The sequence below is a fragment of the Zootoca vivipara genome, chromosome 6 (assembly GCF_965207765.1).
Source record: "Zootoca vivipara chromosome 6, rZooViv2.hap1.1, whole genome shotgun sequence".
NCBI classification, from domain to species: domain Eukaryota; kingdom Metazoa; phylum Chordata; class Lepidosauria; order Squamata; family Lacertidae; genus Zootoca; species Zootoca vivipara.
In genome coordinates this window covers 4188975-4206825 of record NC_142589.1, presented here as the reverse complement: position 1 = coordinate 4206825, position 17851 = coordinate 4188975, and the positions used below count along the sequence as shown (strand labels likewise).

Below are 17851 nucleotides of genomic sequence, written 5' to 3'. Positions count from 1 at the left end.
TGGCCTCAATTAGATTGTTCCAGTGAATTGAATGAAATAGGGTTGACTTTGTGGACAATGTTTTTTCACACCCCACTTGAAAGAGAGGTAGAGGCCATAAGACAGTATGTATCCAGGACCACTTGCAAGGTGAATGGCATGAGAAGGGTAAAGTTCATTCAAGGATTCTGATTCTCTGTGTATGCAGAACTGAAATTGAGTACCTAGGGCTAGGGAAAGCAGTATCATATTTATTTTAGATGCAAGTCTTTACCTCTGCACTACCACCTGCCCTCCAGTCAGTCAACAAGCCTCTGTGTTTGTACTTGAATGCTGAGTCACAGCACTGGGCTTCAGCTCCCAAGCCCCTACTTGCTCCTCTAATTAAACTTTTTGAAGTTGAACTGCTAATTAGTGCTGCAGCTCTGTGTTGTGTAGCAGACCTCAGACTGCTATGTGAAAGCCTTAACTTTTCACTTGGGTCAAAAGACATCTCTTAAGCCAGATCTGGGGAATCTGTAGCTTTGTAGAAAGAAGGTAAGTCACAGCCGCTATACACCAGCTAGCATTTTAATTACAGCACACACTGATGCAAAGTTTCAAAGGCATTTAAAAATGAACCACACACCCACTTCCTCAACAGGATTAAGCAATAAATTACAGTCTCAGGCTAGATTGCCACCACCTCAACTGCAGAAATTAGCTTTTCAAAGTGCCTGGGATTGGGAGAGCAGTTATTCACTCCGCTCCTTTGGCTCGCGATACTTCCACTGGATGTAGTCAAAGATGTCCTTCTCACTGTTGACAAGGAGGGGCTCCCCAGCAACTCCTGAAAACACACACAGTGCAAATGGGGATGGGTGAGTTAAGTCTACTGGTAGGATGGCAGGTTTATGGCAAAGTACTACACTCCACACCCTCCAGAGTTAGAACATCAGTATTATGTGAACAGTATAGAAAAGGAATTGCATTTCTTGTGGACACAAATGCTATTTAGCAAAAGCAGAATCAGCAACAGATCAGCAGGTAGTGGAACCAGCTCTGTTAGAGCAGGCATAGGCAACCTTGGCTCTCCAGATGTTTTGGAACTACAACTCCCATGATCCCTAGCTAACAGGGCCAGTGGTCAGGGATCATGGGAGTTGTAGTTCCAAAACATCTGGAGAGCTAAGTTTGCCTATGCCTGTGTTAGAGGGTAACACTCCCAAATGCAAAAAGTGAGGACCAAGGTGTGGGTGGGTGGAGGGGGAGACAGGATACAAACGATAAAGGGAGGAGGGGTCATAGCTCGGAGGCAGAGTTTGGATGCATGCTTTGGATGCAGAGTTCCAGATGAAATCCCTGGAAGACTTAGGCATGAAAACCTGGAGAGCTACTGCCAGTCAGTCCAGGCCAGCCTTCCCCAAGGTGGTGCCTGCTAGATTTTTGGACTACAATTCCCAGCAGCCCCAGACAGCATGGCCAATGATCAGGTATGATGAGTATTGTCGCTCAACACGCACTGGAGGGCACACATGTTGGCAAGGCTGGCGTAGACCAGTGGTTCCCCAACTCCACCCCCACCAATGGATCACTTGCTGGCCCACTTGGGGATTTTTCTGCCTGTTGCAGCAACTGGACCGGGCTGTGCTAGATGCTGTATCATTTTTACCTGTTACTTTATGGATTCTTTTCTTTCTTATATATTGTATTTCATAGGATTCAAATTGTAATATAATCATATACAGTATGTAAGAAAAGAAGCAACAGAAGCACAGTTAAAAATCATTTTGGATATTTAATGCAATGAATGTGCCGTCTCCTGTCTTCAATCACAAATTCACAGACGCCTTCAGACCACCAGGATAAAGCTTGTGGGCCACTGGTGAACCACAGACCAATTTGGAAACCCTGCTGCTAACAATCTTCACCTAGAAGGACCAGCAGTCCAGGGAAGTGAACAAGCCCTTTCTTCTGGACACTAGAAACATGACCCTGTCCTTACCTACCATTTTTCTTCACTATCTCTTTGCAGCCACGAGAGCTAAATGTTCATTTCCAGGAAGCAGACAATGGAACCAGAAGCCAAGATTCATGGCACGGTTGCAGTCGAGACAAAGAAACACAGACAGTCTCAAATCCCGTCCCCTAAAAGAGCAGAGATGAGCACTCACCGGTGATACCCAAGGGCCGAATTGTGTATTCATTGAGGGTGAAGCCCATTTCCAGAGCATGGGTTCTCATGTTCTTGTTGAATATGTCGCTTCCAGTGAAGTACAGAACTCCACAGTAATACTGATCCCTGGGAATCAACCTGTAGAGCACAACCAAGAGAGGAAGCACAATAAGAACCTCAGAATAGCCTGCTGGGTCAGATCAAAGGGGGCCCATCCTGTTCTCACAGTGGCCACCCAAATGCCCCAATGGGAAGCCTGCAAGCAGGACCTGAGCACAAGAGCACTCTCCTCACTCGAGATTCCCAGGGGAGGTCACAGCCATCCTGGCTAGTAGCTATTGATAGGCTTGTTCTTCATCAACGTGTCCAATCCTCTTTTAAAGCTATCTAGATTGGTGGCCATCACTGCCTCTTGTGGCAGCCAGTTCCATAGTTTATGTGCTGCGTGAACAACACTTTTATTTGTCCTGAATCTTCTAACATCCACTGGCATTGAATGGCTGTCTTGTGCAGAATGGGGGCAGCATGTTGTCGAGCTTTGCCACCCTTCAAGAAAGCACCAACAATGCCACTGATACCTGATGACCATGACTGCCAACATCACTGTCTAAACCACTTTACAGCTTAGAGATTATTGAATTTAGCCATTCAAGAGTGGGATTCTAAACGTGGAGGAGTCTGTACCACCTAAATTCTCCGATGGTGTTCTCTGATAAAGTCACCTTTATTCTCTGATGGAACATTATCTCTGAGCATGAGGTAAAAGCAGTCTCATTCACCTTCTACTGTTGCTGTGTTTTAAACCATGGGCACTACAGCACCTAAAATGAATCTTTGGCTTTGCCAATATTAAAATGGCTATGTTTCTCTTTCCCCGACTCAGGCTGGCCGTGGCCGTGGTGTGCAGTGTCCGTGTGCCTCTTTCCCTGGCTTTGCAGATAAAATCGCTCAGATTTGGAAAGAGGTAAAGACTGCACCGTGGCAGCAGGGCCAGGGCTGGAGAGGGCCACAGCTGTCTAGTCAAGTTGTATGGGATCAGAGTCAATCTGCTACCACCAAGGATGTGGACAGGCTGCTAGGACAAGTGAAACACTGACCACCTGTCTCTTTGAGCCTTGCCCATCCGGGCTCATAAAAGCAAGCCAGGCAGGGCTGGACGCTGGGCTTTGTGGGGTAGTGAATGATTCAGCGGGTGAGCTGGAACCACTCCAAACACACCTGAAGGGTGCAGACTATTTGGCCCCCTTCCAATTGGGTTCAGTCCTCATCATAGGACTAAGTCTGCCCTGGTCACACTGGTTGATGATCTCTGGCGGGCTAGGGACAGAGGTGGAATCGGTTTCCTGGTCCTGCTGGATCTCTCAGCAGCTTTTGATACCATCAACCACAATATCATCCTGGACTGTGCTGGAGGGCTGGGAGTTGGCGGCACTGTTATGCAGTGGTTCCACTCCTTACTCCTGGGTTGTGTCCAGAAAGTAACTGTGATCAGACCTCTGGGGACGCACTTGTGGAGTGCCTCGGGGCTCCGTCCTCTCCCCCATGCTTTTTAAACCGCGGGGAGGGATCGTTAGGGGGTTTGGACTGGGTGTTCACCAATATGAGGATGATACCCAGCTCTAACCTCTTCTTTAAATCAGAACCACAGAAGGCTGTGGGTGGGTCCTGTGTGGGTGCCTGGAGGCTATTGGAGGGTGGATGGCAGTTAACAGATTGAGGTTGAATTCCAACAAGACAGAAGTACTGTTTCTGGGGGACAGGGGGCGGGCGGGTATGAGGGAACACCCTGGTCCTGGGTAACTGTGTTCCTAAAGGACCAGGTGCACAGCCTGGAAGTCATTTTTGACTCACAGCTGCTGTTCATGAAGGTGCAGGTCAATTCTGTGTCCAGGGCAGCTGTCTACCAGCTCCATCAGGTATGCCGACTTGAGACCCTGACTGCCTGTGCACTGTCTCCCACTTGGGACTATTGTAATGCTACCTTTGAAGGTGACTCAGAAACTACAACTAACCTGGAACACGGCAGCCAGACTGGTGACTGGTGAAGTGAGGTTACAGGGAATCTGGCAGAGGGCCTTCTCGGTAGTCACGCCCACCCTCTGGAACGCCCTCCTATCAGATGTCAAGGAAATAAACAACTATCTGACTTTGAGAAGACATCTGAAGGCAGCTGAGTATAGGGAAGTTTTTAATCTTTGATGTTTCACTGTGTTTTAATTTGCTGGAAGCCGCCCACTGTGTCTGGGGTAACTCAGTCAGATGGGCGGGGTGTGTAGTTGTACCTTGGATCCTGAATGCCTTGGTACTGTGACGTTTTGGCTCCCGAACGCCGCAAACCCGGAAGTGACTGTTCCGGTTTGCGAATGTTCTTTGGAACCCGAACGTCCAACAGGGCTTCCACGGCTTCTGATTGGCTGCAGGAGCTTCCTGCAGCCAATCAGAAGCCGCGCTTTGGTTTCCAAATGTTTTGGAAGTCAAACAGACTTCAGGAACGGATTCCATTTGACTTCCCAGGGACGACTCTGTGTTTGTGTGTGTATTACTATTTATTCCATCTAACATACCAGTGCAGTTACCACCCCCTGTCCTCCTTGAGATTTACCTGATATCAATCCTCCTGTAAGGGTAACCAGTTTCCTCATCTTTGCTTGGGAGCTGACATACTCCCTATAAGTTAAAGAGAGATAACACACACACATACATACATATATATATGCAAAGCAAGGAAAACACCAAAAATCATTAGGCACCCTTAGAGCCCAACACCTTTGATCAAACATGCCGTCCCCAGTGTACCCCATACTTGGTGTCATAGGACAGAAACTCAGTGTAAAAGTTAAACAGCTTGTGGAACAGCTTCCTCCAGAGCAGATTTTCCTTCCAAACAAATATGGCTGGGATTGTAGTTTTATTTTGCAGGTAAACCTACACTCTTCAGTTCAGCAATTCTTTGGCTTCAAAAGAACCATATGGTGATTTTCTGAAACTGTTCACGAATGCTGGGATCTGAACTGGCCTCAGGAGCACTGAAGATCTCTGGGGTGGTTGGGAGAAACTGCTTACAAAAGCAGGCTGCGGGGCTGCTTGTTTCAGAGATCCATTTGGACAGGTACAGGCAGCAACTGCAGGCTCACAATTTTTGTGCCGTGGAGGGCCAGCTAGGTTTCTCCCAGACATGTACCCTGCTTCTGAGCCATGACACCAGCCCACTAGCTTAACATAAAAGTAATAGGAATGGAACAGTATGTCAACTGAAACATGAGTTTGCAAAGGTAATAAAAGGGGGGGGTGTTTTTTCACACCCATCACATAAAATGCATTTTCTTGGTCAGGATTTAGGACAGAGGGCTCAGTCTAAATGCAGCCATTTTAGCACCACTCCCAATTAAGACATTGAGAACAAGATATCTGAGGCCTGCAGAGACACACCTAAACTGGATGTGAAACTTGATAGCACACATCCGGAGCAGGAGAACACTTGATGGTCTCTTGCCAAATAAATGATGCTTTCACCTTGTTCTTTGTGGCAAAACCCACATCAAAGGGGGATTAAGTATCTGCATCCTGACAAAGAATCTGTTGCTGAAACAAAAAACCTGAGATTTTCTGCAGCCAAAAATTCTTTCCCTACAACCCCCCACAGCTGAATTTCATAGGAACCTTTTAGGGAATTGCACTTCCACCCGAGGTCAAACATGAAAGGGGGTTTCCTTGACTTCAATACAGACATGGAATTTTAAAACTTGCTAGCATTTCAAAGAAGTGGCAAGTCTGGGCTCTGGGCTCATAAATTGGCATTCCAATTGTCAAGGACTAAAAAAAGGAGGCAATACTCAATTACTTGGGATTCTCTGTCTTCTCCTCCTGCCGGTTTGAGCATCTTTCAAGACTTGCAGAATAAAAACACTCACCATGAACTTGGTGTCTCCCTTCGAAAGCGTATCTGTAATGAAGTGGATGTTTTCCAGTTGTTCGACCACTTGATGCAAAAGCTTTGGCTTCAGAAGGAATAATATTTGTCATCATTGAGTAGATAACAAAACACACTTGTAATGTTTATTCAGATGCCTCACAAAGTTGCAGTCAGCAGGAGTCTAGAAACTGTTTCTCCTCCTGCACAGAATATTTGAGGGCTCCTGGGAGGCTCTTTTCTTGGGAAGAGCAGCAACAACTTAAGAGCCTCTGCCCTGTTGAAGACTCTTTTGCCTTGAAATAAGGCCTACTGCAGGCCATCTGGTTTCTGGTGCTTACTACAACAACTTTCCACTCAAACCTTCCTAGATCAGTTGTTAGGTATGCACTATGTTGCATCTCAATAGTCACTGTGAAGTCTGAAATACATTTTATGCTGTTTTATCTTGACTGTTGGCAGGCTATGCCTTTTTTCCCTTGTAGATGGCTTTGAGATTGATAGGTGCTAAGCGGTCTAAAATATTTACAAATAACTAAATAGAGAACAGGGATAAGGCAAAGTCATTTTACTGCCTGAGGTGGAAAGTCTAAGGAAATCCTCCTCTGGATCACAACCACTAGGAAGTTCTTTGGCACAAGCATCATTAAAATGAGGAACCCATTTCAGAGACTTTTATGTAGCAGATCTTCCCAGTGGAAGGTGCCACAATGGAGCAGATTTGTCCTTTGCCTGCTCTGGTGACTCTTATTTGTTTTGGAGGCAGCTGCAGCAGCAGCTTGCTTTTCCTACTTGTATAAGGCAAGATTTGAGGCACAGAAGAAAATTGTTCCTGCTAAAACTGGGGATTCTGGTTGTCTTATGACTGTGTTAGGCAGCAGTAACCAACATGGTGCCCCCCCCCCACTGTTGTGAACAACTCCCATCACCCATGACCACTGGCTGCGCTTGGGAGTTGCAGTCCAACAAAATCTGGATGGCACATCTGTTGGTTACCCCTTGTATTAGAGATTGGGAAGAAATATTATTGCAGGGCAGACTTAGGATCTGTGATGCCTCACCATTCTTAGGCTGGGGCTGTCCTGCCTGTCCAGATGCAACTCATGAAGTATTATGTTGGCACACCAGTATTTGCTGCTTTTTTATGAAGTCTGTAATCCAAACTCATAAATATATGTTCTGAGTGGTTTTTTAAAAATGTAATAGACAGCAGAAAGCACCTGTTTGGAGGATTCTGAAGTGAAGTTTGGATGGGTCAAAAGAATATCCATGTCCCCACTTGATTCTGCACCTGTCAAAACCAGAGTATAAGAAAATAAGAATCCTGCTTTCCAGCCAAACCTAGAAATTTTGTTTTTATTTCCTCACTTCTACCCTTCAGCTCTGCTGTGGTCTGCAAGGTTAAGTTAGATCTGCAGTTCAGGTAGGTAGCCATGTTGGTCTGATGCAGTTGGAAAAAATAAAAATACAAAATTGTCTAGTAGCACCTTATAGACCAACTAAGTTTGTTCTGGTATAAGCTTTCGTGTGCACAGGTATCTGTTATTAGACCTGCAAGTTTTACAAGTTCCAGGTCTGCCTCAGTTAAGTGACATAACTAATGTTGGGATTTCAAGGATGTTAGATTCCCCCCCCCCCCGACTAATAAATACTAAGCAGTGTAGAAGTCACCAAGAAAACACAAATAAAATTAACAAAGTTTTTAAAGACAAATATACATAACAAGGTTACATGTCCTTGCCCCAGTCAGGCATTACAGAAACCTTAGAATAAGCCAGAGAGGAGACAATTTCCCACAACAGCAAACAGAGGATGCTAAAACAACATGGAAGACCCACCTCGACGGAAACTGCCACACACTGTAGCAATATATGTGGGGTCCACTTTCTTTACCTCGCTCAAAACGATTTCCTGTTTTGGACAAAAAGAGATCAAGTCAATTGATCTTTCTTCCACAGACCCCTCATTGCCTTTTCCCTCAGCAAGGAAGATGGTGCTTTAGCTCACCTGCATCTCTAACATCTCTTTACGAGGAATTCTTTTCTCAAAGTCTTCAAAGTACCTGCACATGCAAAATAAATGAGGATAAGGAAGCAGCAGTGACTGTGTTCCTGGGCACACCAATTTTCAAGTTCTTTTGAAATTTAAATCCACTGACTCTTATAAATCCCTCCCAGTTACACAGTGCAAATTCAGGTATAATTCAAGTACTAATTCGCATATGTTCTGCTTTGCTGCCCAAGTTATTTTTACTGCTGTTTTACAGGGTGTGCTATATGGATTTTTGTATGGTTCTTACTGTAATGCATTGTTTTCTGAGATTGTTGTGCTTAGACTCTTCATGCAGCAAGTGACTAATACCAATAATTTGTCCGCTTTAGAATAAGTACTGAACAAAACCTTGTATCACCTGATAGATATAATATGCTAAAGCTATTGTTTAAAACAGAACACGTCTGACACAGGAGCAAGCAATATGCCGCAGCAAAAAATATCAGTGATACATGAATGCTGCTTCTCAACATGACTGTTATAAACCTTCCTTTTTCAACAAGCCTTTTAAGGGGAGGTTTTTTTTTTAATCTCTGTCTGTATCTGCACTGAATTTTGAAATTGTTTTTATGTGTTTCTATTGTTGCTTTTTTATTATTAATCACTTTGGGATATTTCATTTAATTTATGATTCACTTCCCACAAAACGAATAAAATAAACACACCATTGACTTGGTCAGCGGCACTACCGACCATACAATGAATGTTTCACTACTAATGGCCCATTTTGCAAGTAATTCAGTATCACAGAATTTCAATCAAGAAACCATGGAGGGCAAGTCAGACCCTCACCAACACCACAGACTGCTAAAACTAAAGCTAGCTAAAACTTCCTTGGAGATTAACATTTGGCAACAAATGAAAAATCTGCCAGTGTTGCTTCATAATGTATTATATTAAAAAGCTCTATGCAAGTGTGCCATCAAATAACTATAAATGTCCATAACTAAACCTTTAGAGGAAGAAAAGATGCAGGTCTTACTTCAATCCAATTCGCTGATGATGGTTCAGTTTGTGCTCATTTTTTTTTAGATCTAGAAGGAGCAGAGTAATGCAATCAGTTAAGCATTTTATTAAATGATGATCTCTTCCAGATGAAGCATTTACCGAGCAACTGTCCTGATTTGCTCTCACAAAACTTGCACAGAGGCTATATGCCATCTTTGTCAAATGGTTGCTCTCCTGAACAAATTACTGTATTTTCCCATCACTTTTCTGACTACAGAAGTCCAATCTTTTTCAGAAGTGTATTTGTTGTGTTGCTCTTGCTATTTATATTGTACTGTGCTGTTGTTTTATTCCTTAAAGTTGGTTATGAAGGTGTACTCTTATGATGCAAACGGCACATGGGGGCCTGTGCAGTCTAGAAGCACCCCTCAAGTGAGGAGGAAATGTTTGGCCCAACTTTCCTGGCACTGGATATATCAACAATCTGGGATCTCTGGGTTGTGATCCCAAGGAGACAGACAAAAGGGAGAAGTGGGTCACAAGCCTGATTACTGCAGAACCAATTTGGTTTCTCCCTCAAAATGTAATAGCCCCTGAAATACAAATAGTTACTTGCATTAGCTTTAGAAAGAATATTCTCTAAAATTAAGTAAATAAAATAAACCAACCATCAGTCATAGAAACAAAGAAAAACCATCCAGTTGATCTAAATGAATTCAGCCAGAGGCAAAAAATCCAACTTGTTAGTCCAAAGCTGTCCTGAACAAAGAGAAGGATCTTTGTCAGAGCAGCTTCTGAATCATAGAATCCTAGAGTTGGAAGAGACCACAAGGGCCATCCAGTCCAACCCCCTGCCAAGCAGGAAACACCACCAAAGCATTCCTGACATATGGCTGTCAAGCCTCCGCTTAAAGACCTCCAAAGAAGGAGACTCCACCACACTCCTTGGCAGAAAATTCCACTGTTGAACAGCTCTTACTGTCAGGAAGTTATTCCTAATGTTTAGGTGGAATCTTCTTTCTTGTAGTTTGAATCCATTGCTCTGTGTCCGCTTCTCTGGAGCAGCAGAAAAAAAATCTTTCTCCCTCCTCTATATGACATCCTTTTATATATTTGAACATGGCTCTCATATCACCCCTTAACCTTCTCTTCTCCAGGCTAAACATACCCAGCTCCCTAAGCCGTTCCTCATAAGGCATCATTTCCAGGCCTTTGACCATTTTGGTTGCCCTCCTCTTTACACATACCAACTTTTCAGTATCCTTCTTGAACTGTGGTGCCCAGAACTGGACACAGTACTCCAGGTGAGGTCTGACCAGAGCGGAATACAGTAGTACTATTACTTCCCTTGATCTAGATGCTATACTCCTATTGATGCAGCCCAGAATTGCATTGGCTTTTTTAGCTGCTGCATCACACTGTTGACTCATGTCAAGTTTGTGGTCTACCAAGACTCCTAGATCCTTTTCACATTCTGGTTGTACTTCAGATGGCAAAGACCATCCTAATTGCTGGGGGCAGGGAGGGGGCACACATTGTAATGGGAGGAGGAAACTCACTTCAGTTTCCTCAGGCCAGATATGAAATGGCAGGTTAGAACATATAAAAATCCAGCACCCCCCCCCCACCCATCACCCCAAAACAATAATTCACATACCAAACACCAAAGGACACCAAAAGAAATCCTTCAGTTTTCAACAGAGGTGCATCTTCAGCAACTGATAGTGTGCTGGAGCCAGATGCTCCTTTGGGGGAGGGAGTTTCACGTCCTTGTTGCTATCGCTACGCCCCCTCATTAACTGCCATCCCTCAAACTCCTGATGGTGGCAGAACAGAAAGGAGGGCCTCCTCCACTGATCTTGACCCCTGGGCTGATCTATTGGAAAGGGTGATGGTACTGGGAGACAGTACTGGATGATGGGGGAGATGGATAGGGCAGTAGAGCTATAGTTGCAGAGTCCCCCTAGCCCTGCCTAGGCATTTCCAAAGATGGAGGCATGTTGGCCTAGCAGATAAGCAGCTTGTTCCCTCAAACCCAGAGAGACAGCCGCAGCGGACTCACCTTCCAGAGTTTTAATTCCTTCGTCCACAAACTTCCTGGCAGCCGCAGGCCTACAAAGCAACAAGGTTGCTCATCACCAGTTTGAAGAGAATCTCCAGCATAACATCTCATGCAAAATTTCACTCCATGAGGATGTGTCTGCCATGGGACAGATTGCTGACCCAGGGCAAACAGTGGAAGAGTTTAAGAATTAAAATGACAAAAAGAGCAGAATCTTGGACAGCGGAGGCAGAGAATGTAAAAGCCTTCCAATGGGGAGGAAAGAACAGCTGATGGGAGTTAAGAATCCAAAAATATCTGGAGGGCACCAAACTGGGCAAGGCTGGATTATGAAACTGGGACACTGTCAATAGCAGCACCAGAAACTGTATTTCAATTTCCTCAAATTTGAGCTCAAATGCATTCAGGAGACCCAGTTTCAAAGCTCTTTTCTACCCTTGGTTTTAAAAATGCACACACATTTACCCTATGCCGCTGACTCTGGTCAGGAAATTGATAGAAGAGCTCGTATCATCCTGTCGAATCTAGAAGGAGAAAAAGAACGGGCTGTTTCCAACTACACAAATGAAAAAGATAGTCAGATTATGGCAGGGAAACAGTTCCTGTGAAGCCTGAGTGAGACATTGCTTGGTTCGCTCAGCCAAAGCAATGCCTGCCTTTGTCTCTTCCCTGCTACATGATGGGATGTGGGAGCACAGAAGGCAGCAGAGACAGAAGCAGCGGGAGGAGATTTTCCCATGAACTGTGAAGAGTCAGCTTTCACTTAAGAGCATACAAAGAGCCTGCTGGATCAGACCAATGACCAATCTAGTCCACCATCCTGTTTTCGCAGTGGCCAACCAGATGACTGTGGGAACTCGCAAGCAGGATTCGAGCACAAGAGCACTCTCCCCTCCTGCGGCTTCCAGCAACTGGTATTCAGAAACATTGCTGCCTCCAACTGTGGTGGCAGAGCTTAGCTACTGTAGCTAGTAGCCATGGATAGCCTTCTCCTCCATGAATATGTGCAATCCTCTTTTAAAACCATCCAAGTTGGTGGCCATCACTGCCCCCTGTAGGAACGAGTTCCATAGTTTAACTATGTGCTGCGTGAAGAAGTCCTTTCTTTTATCTGTCCTGAATCTTCCAGCATTCAGCTTCACATGAGGTAGCCGTTCTTGACAGTGTTTGGGAATCATTAAGGTGCCGCATGGAGGACAGATTTGGCCAAGTAGTTTCAGCAGTAGAGCAGATGCTTTGTGTGCAGAATGAATCAGGTTCTGTCCTGGGTATCTCCAGGTAGGGCAGGGAAAGTCTGCCAGTCAGTTTCACTTGGTATGCAAGGCAGCTTCATATGCAGGCATTTGGCACCACCCACAGGAAGTTTATTTTTATTCATTAAATAAATGTTTCTTAACTGCCTTACTTCAAGAGATTCCAAGGTGGTGTACGCAAGTATTAGGCAAACTATTCGCCCCGTTAAAAAACCCAAAATGACACTCCATACTCTTTTAGTAAACCTCTTTGTGGTTTTATTACAATCAAGTGGTGTATAAATGTTGTGGGTAGGAAATTTAGAAACAATATAGAAGAAGGCCAACTAAGTTGCATAGGTATACGTGAACTTTGCATATACAGTGGCACCTCTACTTATGAATAACTCTACTTACGAATGTTTCTACTTACGAATGGAGCTCCATCTGCCATCTTGGATGCAGTTTAGATAGGATTTTTTCTACTTACGAATTTTTAGATAGGGTTGCTTCGACTTACGGATTTTTTTCTCCCAATGCATTCCTATGGGATTCGACTTACAATTTTTTTCGACTTACAAATGTGCGTTCGGAATGCATTAAATTTGTAAGTAGAGGTACCACTGTACATACTTTTGGGGTGAAATATTATACCACTTGTACAAAACAGAGTTATAAAAATCCAATCAGTTACCTTTTCCAGCTTTCGTAGTTTTCCAGTAGATAAAAACTCATCAATCTTTTCTGCAATTTTAGCTCCGACTCCATCCTTTAAAAAAGAAAAGAAAAATGAAAAAATGGGAGAGCTATATATTAAACTCAGACACTACACAGGAACTTAACTTACAACAGCAAGCAGGAGAGTGAAGCACATAAAACAATGTTGTAAAGAATAAAACATTTGCCATAACAACATGGAGGGCAAGTCCTCCACCTGTTTGGGACTTGCATTCCCATTGTCCCTTGGTCAGCAAAGCCAATCTAAGTGCAGAATCCACCAGGGGGGTCTTCTGTGCTAGCCCCACTGAGACAATCAGAAGAGCACAAGACCATTGGCTTTGTTTTTAAGTTGCACTGCGCCTTTAAAACATGCTACTTTCACACATGAACATGCCCAAAGCAGCTCACAACACAACAGCAGCAATACAGGAACAGTAATGTACATCAAAACAGCATTACTACTATGGTCTGCTCCCGATAAGCTTCAAAACACAATATAGCAATCCAATAAATGACAATTCTACAACAGTTTATTTCAATCAAGCAAATGTTTAAACAATGTTCCAAGTAAATTGGAAGTTAGCATCAACAACTAAACCACAACCAATTTTGCATATTAATTGTTATAATAAAACAATACGCTAAGCCACAGCACAAATCCCCATTCTTTTTTCTCACTGTGTTTTTATTTTTTACTTTGGCAGATTAGAAGCCATAAATTTGAATAAATTTGTAGTAAAATTTGTAAACATATACAGAATCTGAAGATGAATTTTACTGATTCTGAATTATTCGCAAAAGCAATGGGGAACTGCCTGTTCTTAAGGGACTTACCAGCTTCTTTGCTTCAGCTCCACTTTTGATCTTGCTTGGATATTTCGATATCACAGAGGCTGCCTTCCTGTATGCAGCAATGAAAAATCTACAGTCAAATTTTGGCCCCCCAAAATTGCCACAAAGCATGAGATACCCACTGCAGTTCCACTGAAAAGCAACACCTTTCCAGAAATTACAGTGAATTAGAGAGAAGAAGCAGAAGACAGAAGTTCAAATATAGGATCTCTCTCCTCAGAAAGGTGGCAGACAGCAACTGTATACATCCAGGCCACTCACTTTGCAGATCTCCCTACTCTGCTCCAGTGCAATCCTGTAAAGATTTCTATTGGGCCAGGTGTCATGGTCTGCTGGCAAACAGATTATTATTTTCTTTATAGGCCACTTCATATTCCAACAGAAGTCTCTAAGCAGTTTACAAATCCCAACAAAAAGGAATGAGTATAAAAATATGATATAAATTAGACAGGCAAACCCAACATCTATTACTGCTGCTACTACTACTACTAGATTCCACATTGTTAGTACACATATCTCTTAAAATGTAGATAAATAAAATAAATCATATACAAAACATCAAAATATACCGTAATGCAAATAACACATTGTAATTACAGTATCCCATTATTAATGTTATAAAAACCCCACAATTACCAAAACCATTCACACTACATAAAACTAAACCCACAACCCACACAAAGACAATAATTCAACAGACTCCTAACACCCACTGTCACTCCATCCTCTCACTTTAAAAAGCACCTAATATTGAAATAAAGAACACTATATTTCCACTTCTGTACAGGGTTTGTATTTTGCAAAAGTAAAGATGTTCCTATTACTTTATCTCAAGAGGTGAGACCGAGTTCTCCTAAGATGCTGTCTGTTTTGCACTGATTCCTGGAGACTCAGCCATATTTTGAAGGGGAGATGGAGATGTGCTGTGAAACAGAGTCAAAATCTGGGATGGGGTGTCAAAGTACCACCATTGCAAGAAACCAAGCCCACATGCTATGAAATGTCCTTATTTCGAAGCCCTCTGTAAAACTGCTTTGCCAAAGAACCAGCGAGTTTCCAAGCCAAGGCAGATCAGATGATAGCAGAGATCTTACCTGTAAGCATTGTACTTGTGGATGGCCCTGTTCACATTCCTCTCATAGTTGGCCAGTTCTGAAAAAAATATGCTGGTTAATTATGAACAAAGTCGCATAAATTGGGAGATTCGTCAACCTTTGAATGCCTGTTGAAAACTTTTCTAAGCTGCCAGGCTTATGCAGGCCATTTAGAAAATATATTTTTTCATAATAGTCGTACCTTGGATCCCGAACACCCTGGAAATTGGATGTTTTGGCTCCTGAATGCTGCAAACCCAGAAGTGATTATTCCAGATTGCAAACGTTCTTTTGGAAACCAAACGTCCAACAGGGCTTCCGTGGCTTCTGATTGGCTGCAGGAGCTTCCTGAAGCCAATTAGAGGCCGTGATTTGGTTTTCAAACATTTGGGAAATCGAATGGACTTTCGGAACGGATTCTGTTCGCCTTCCAAGGTACAACTGTAGTTTGTTAATAGTCTCAGATTCTAATTTTGTACATGCTTTTATTATATACAGATATCACGTAAACAACTTTGATACGATATAGTGGTATATACTTTAATAAATAAATATAGGGCCCAGCTCAGGTCAAGGTCAGTATGATTCAGTGCCAATCATTTAAATGACAGAGATAAGTGACCGCTCAACTCTACTTCAACTTAAACGCATGAAAAGAGGGTGCTTTGTCTACACTGGATTGTGCCCATCTACACTGAAAACAAAAAAAGATATATATAGGGGGTGGGCATAGCAAATAAAAAGCAGAAAATTAAGCAAGCATAAACACTAAGGCCAGACCAAGAATATAAAAAGTGAGGACACAATTTCCCCTGTTGCATGTGACTATGCTGGACCACTTGCAGAGCTACACCACACATTTAAAGCACATCCAATGCATGTGACTTTCCCCAAAGAATATCGGGGACTGCATGGTCCCCCTCATAGAGTTACAATTCCCAGCCTCCTTGGCAAACTACAGTTCCCAGTTCTTAAAATGCAATTGGATGGTGCAGATCTGCTGGGCAACTTCCATCATTCTTTAGTATCAGCCATGCTGGCTGAGGCTGATGCAAGCTGGGAGTCCAACAAGCCTGCAGGGCCACAAGCATCCCTCCCCTGGGAGGAGCCTAGCCGCACTTGAAAGGCTTAAGAGGTTTTATGATGGCATAAACATCCATAGCTGTCAACCCTTATTCCAAGCCACAGCTGTCAACCTTCTCTCTTTTTTGCTGGAAATTCCCTTATTCCAGCGCTGTTTCCTGCTGCTATCCTGGATTGTTAGATATACCATAGACTGTCCCCGGGACAGGTGAGGCTGCTGATTTTCAAATCCGAAAGTTGACAGCTATGTAAACATCTGTGGACTGGAGCTCATGTAATCCAGTTCAAGAGAAAGCTTGTGAACACTCCAGAGGCATTTGACTAGCTGCTGTGAGAAACAGGTTGATGAACTGGATGGATTTATGGTCTACACCAGCCTTTGCCAACCTGATGCCCTTCAGATGTTTTGGGCTGATGGGAGTTGCTGTCCAAAACATCTGGAGGGCATCAGGTTGGTGAAAGCTGGTCCCCAGGGTACAAGTCTCACAATGAAGGCACAGCCACGAGGGGGTATGTTACTGGTTTGTTTTTATTCTTGTTTTCATTTTATTATGTATTCTAATTTTATATCTTTATGTTCTGAATTACCCTTTGACCTTCAGATTAAGAACGGTGTACAAATTTAATAAATAGTAACAGTACTACAGTAATTGTTAAAAAGTGGAATATTTCAGCACCTTGCACCCTCTTCCTACATGAAAGCCCCCCCATGCAGCCTGTTCTGTCCTTGACCGCTTCTGCCATTTCTTCCGCCTTTTCTGCTGGTTTCTCTTGATGACTTGCCTTTAATAACTACATAGTCAGGAGAGGAAGTGGGGCTTGCCAGGCGCAAGCAGCCCTGCCCTGCAGCTTTCAAAAGCCCAGAGCAGTGGTTCTGAAACTTCCAGAATAAAAATTTGCTTGCAGCACACCAATTTTTTTCTCTTATGAAATGCAGTAGAAAGTGCAACAAGGATTGTGCTTGGTATCACTTGATGCTCCTGCTCTCATTTTGAAAAGATACCAATCAATATTCTGCAAATAATAATAACGATAATAATAACAACATTTCTATACTACACCAAAGTACTTATAACCATATATGTATTTTAGATACTGTAATATGTAACACATATACCTATATACTAGACAAGCGTATAAGAAATTGCAGTTTTGCATACATGGTGATATGTTATACTTTTCATGTACTTTTCATTTTCACTTCATTTTGTTCAATTGAAGTACTTTCAATGTACAACTAAAAGAGCAGGATCGGAACACCGCCCTCCGCCCCCAGGCCTGCCCGCCCTCCACTTATGGCTCCACGGGGAGGGGCGAGGCCTTCTTCCCCAGAGAAGGGCCCCCCCCGGCAGAGAGGCCTCCACAGGGAGGGAGGCGAGACAGGCCCGCCGCCGCCCGGCCACGCACCGCTCAGGAAGTCCGTGATGCCCTCGTTGGGGTTTTCCTGTGGCACCTTCCTCTTGCTCATCGCGGGGACCAGGCCGCTCCCGCCCCGGCAGGACTCGCAGGCCCGAGGCGGCGGCGATGGGCACAGGCCCCGGCACCCTTCCGGCGGCGCTCCGAGGAAGCCGGCTTCGCGGGGCAGCTAGGCAAATTTAGACCAGTCTTCCTGGCAAACGGGGGGCCTTCCAGGAGCTTTGGACTACGATTCCCATGAGCCGCAGCGTCATTCGGTTGCGCCAGAAGGCAGAAGTTGCCTATTCGCTCCTATGAGGTTCGCGCCTCTCCTTTCTTATCTCTATGGGAGGTAAAGGAGAGAGGCGT

General features: G+C 43.9%; 1 protein-coding gene across 3 annotated transcripts; it reads right to left on the bottom strand.

Moving 5' to 3' along the window:
- Positions 1-535: 535 nt before the first annotated feature.
- Positions 536-17821, bottom strand: POLB (DNA polymerase beta). 3 transcript variants are annotated; one of them, XM_035118649.3, is made up of 15 exons: positions 17495-17821; positions 15005-15062; positions 13893-13959; positions 13033-13107; positions 11572-11630; positions 11107-11156; positions 9079-9130; positions 8052-8106; positions 7883-7955; positions 7265-7335; positions 6046-6132; positions 4737-4801; positions 4147-4246; positions 2133-2272; positions 536-808 (listed from the first exon to the last, which is right to left on the bottom strand). In XM_035118649.3, the coding sequence occupies exons 1-14, from the start codon at positions 17553-17555 to the stop codon at positions 2162-2164; spliced, it is 984 nt and encodes a 327-aa protein (XP_034974540.3). In that variant the 5' UTR covers positions 17556-17821; the 3' UTR covers positions 536-808; positions 2133-2161. The 3 variants fall into 3 exon arrangements, with proteins under 3 accessions (XP_034974540.3, XP_034974539.3, XP_088526977.1); XM_035118648.3 differs by lacking the exon at positions 4147-4246; XM_088670851.1 differs by lacking the exons at positions 4147-4246; positions 4737-4801.
- Between the last annotated feature and the right edge of the window lie 30 nt (positions 17822-17851).